At 34.4% G+C, this 2,268-nt stretch overlaps 1 protein-coding gene across 1 annotated transcript; it reads right to left on the bottom strand.

Moving 5' to 3' along the window:
* Positions 1-1,152: 1,152 nt before the first annotated feature.
* Positions 1,153-1,630, bottom strand: LOC105717959 (elongin-C-like). Its single transcript, XM_064360367.1, has one exon. It carries the CDS (start codon positions 1,515-1,517, stop codon positions 1,179-1,181), a length of 339 nt encoding a protein of 112 aa, XP_064216437.1. The 5' UTR covers positions 1,518-1,630; the 3' UTR covers positions 1,153-1,178.
* Between the last annotated feature and the right edge of the window lie 638 nt (positions 1,631-2,268).

Genomic DNA, 2,268 nt, shown 5'->3' with positions numbered 1-2,268 from the left:
TCCTAGGTATTTTATTTTATTGCTAGCTATTGTAAATGTGTTTTCTTGATGTCTTTTTTAGATTGTTTGCTGTTGGCATATAGAAATGCTACTGATTTTTGTATGTTGATTTTGTATCCTGCAACTTTACCAAATTTTTTTATCAGCTCTAATTGTTTCTTGGTGGAATCTTCAGGTTGCATCAATATTAATCAGGGATATTGGTCTGTAGGTTTTTTTTCTTTTCTTTTCTTTTTTCTTTTTCTTTGTTTTTTTAATCTGTCTTTGTTTGATTTTGGTATCAGTATAACGCTGGCCTCATAGAATGAGTTTGGAAGTAGTCCCTCCTCCTCTATTTTCCAGAATACTTTGAGTAGGATTGGTATTAGTTCTTTTATAAATGTTTGGAAGAGTTCAGCAGTGAAGCCATCAGGTCACGAGCTTTTCTTTGCTGTAAGAGTTTTTATTACAGCTTCAATCTCGTTACTTGTTATTGGTCTTTTCATGTTTTGGATTTCTTCATGGTTCAATCTTGGTAGGTTGCATGTGTCTAGGAACTTATCCACTTCTTCTAGGTTTTCCAATTTTTTGGCATATAGGTGCTCATAGTAGTCTCTAATAATCCTTTGAATTTCTGCAGTGTCAGTTGTAATGTCTCCTTTTTCATCTCTGCTTTTGAGTCTTCTCTTTTTTTCTTAGTTAATCTGGCTAAAATTTATTTGTTGGTTTTGTTTCTTTTCAAAAACCCAACTTTCTATTGCATTAATCTTTTGTATAGTTTTTGCTTCAAATTCATTTATTTCTGCTTTGATCATTATTCTTTTCTTCTGCTAATTTTGGGTTTGGTTTGCTCTTGCTTTTCTAGTTCTTTAAAATGCATCATTAGGTTATTTATTTGAAGTTTTTCTCCTTTTTCATATAGGCACTTATTGCTATAAACTTTCCTCTTAATATTGTTTTCACTGTATCCCATAGGTTTTGGTATGCTGTGTTTCCATTTCCATTTGTTTTATTAAATTTTTTAATTTCTTTGTTAATTTCTTCATTGACTCACTGGTCATTGAGGAGCACATTCCAGGTATTTGTATAGTTTCCAAAATTCCTCTTGTTATTGATTTCTAGTTTTATTCCATTGTGATCAGAGAAGATATGTGATATTATTTCAATTTTTTTTTACAGTTTATTATAATTTATTTTATTTAACAATCTAGGAAGTTCGCAGCCATCAGTAGTTCTAGTGCAATTTCAGGTGCAATTGGGAATTCAGGAATCTCAGTGGAGCTGTTAGTGTAGCGAACCTTGTACGTAAAACACATGCATACTTTTGATAGCACATGTGAAGGTATCTCTCTAAAATTGACCTCATTGGTTTCGTTCTCAGCAAATTGACCTGGGCCACTCAACATGGCTTTTATTGTGCCTGATGTTAATGCATGTACTCTTTTTACAATAAATTCATGGCCATCAGATGATATCAATTTGACATACATGGCATCAGGGCCTTCACAGCCACCATAGGTTTTCTCCTCTCCATCCATTTTGTTCTTATGAAAAATTCTACTTTGCTTCCCCAGGAACTTTAGCAGTTTCTCGTCAGCCCGGCAGCCACCGCAGCTGGGTCCCCACGTACCGCCACAGCCCCTATTCCAGGGCCGCCTCCCCACCCCCAGCAGCCAGCTGCCGTCTTGAATTTTTTAAAACTTGTTTTTTGGCCTAATATATTGCCTATCCTTGATAATGAGCCAAGTGCTGTGGAAAAGAATGTATATTCTGCAGCCATGAGATGAAATGTTCTATGACTATCTATTCCGTCCATTTGGTCTATGGTGCAGTAACGTTAAGCCCAATATTTTTGTTGATTTTCTGTGTGGATGATCTGTCCAATGTGGAAAGTGGGGTGCTGAAGTCTTTAGCTATTATTCTGTTGAGGTCTATTTCTTTCTTTAGCTTTAATAATATTTGCTTTATATATCTGGATGCTCCAGTGTTGGGTGAATATATATTTATGATTGTTATATTCTCTTGCTGAATTGGCCCTTTTATCATTGTACAATGACCTTGTCTCTTTTTATAGTTCTTGTCTTCAAACTGATCTTTGTCTGATATAAGTATAATTGCTCTTGTTCTTTTTTCATTTTTGTTTGCATGGAAAATTTTTCCCATACAATTATTTTCAGTCTATGTGTGTTATTATAAGTGAAGTGTGTTTCTTGTATACAACAGATCATTAGGTCTTGTTTTTTATCCATTCAGCCACATAGATCTTTTGATTGGAGAATTTAGTCCATT

The sequence above is a fragment of the Aotus nancymaae genome, unplaced genomic scaffold, assembly GCF_030222135.1.
Source record: "Aotus nancymaae isolate 86718 unplaced genomic scaffold, 86718_ANA_hifiasm-v0.15.2.pri h1tg000040l, whole genome shotgun sequence".
Lineage (NCBI taxonomy): Eukaryota > Metazoa > Chordata > Mammalia > Primates > Aotidae > Aotus > Aotus nancymaae.
Note: the sequence above shows the minus strand (reverse complement) of the source record. Positions and strands in the feature narration are given on the sequence as shown.

Excerpts from the sequence above, each read along its gene's own strand:
- LOC105717959 (XM_064360367.1), bottom strand. The coding sequence starts at position 1,517 with ATGGATGGAGAGGAGAAAACCTATGGTGGCTGTGAAGGCCCTGATGCC.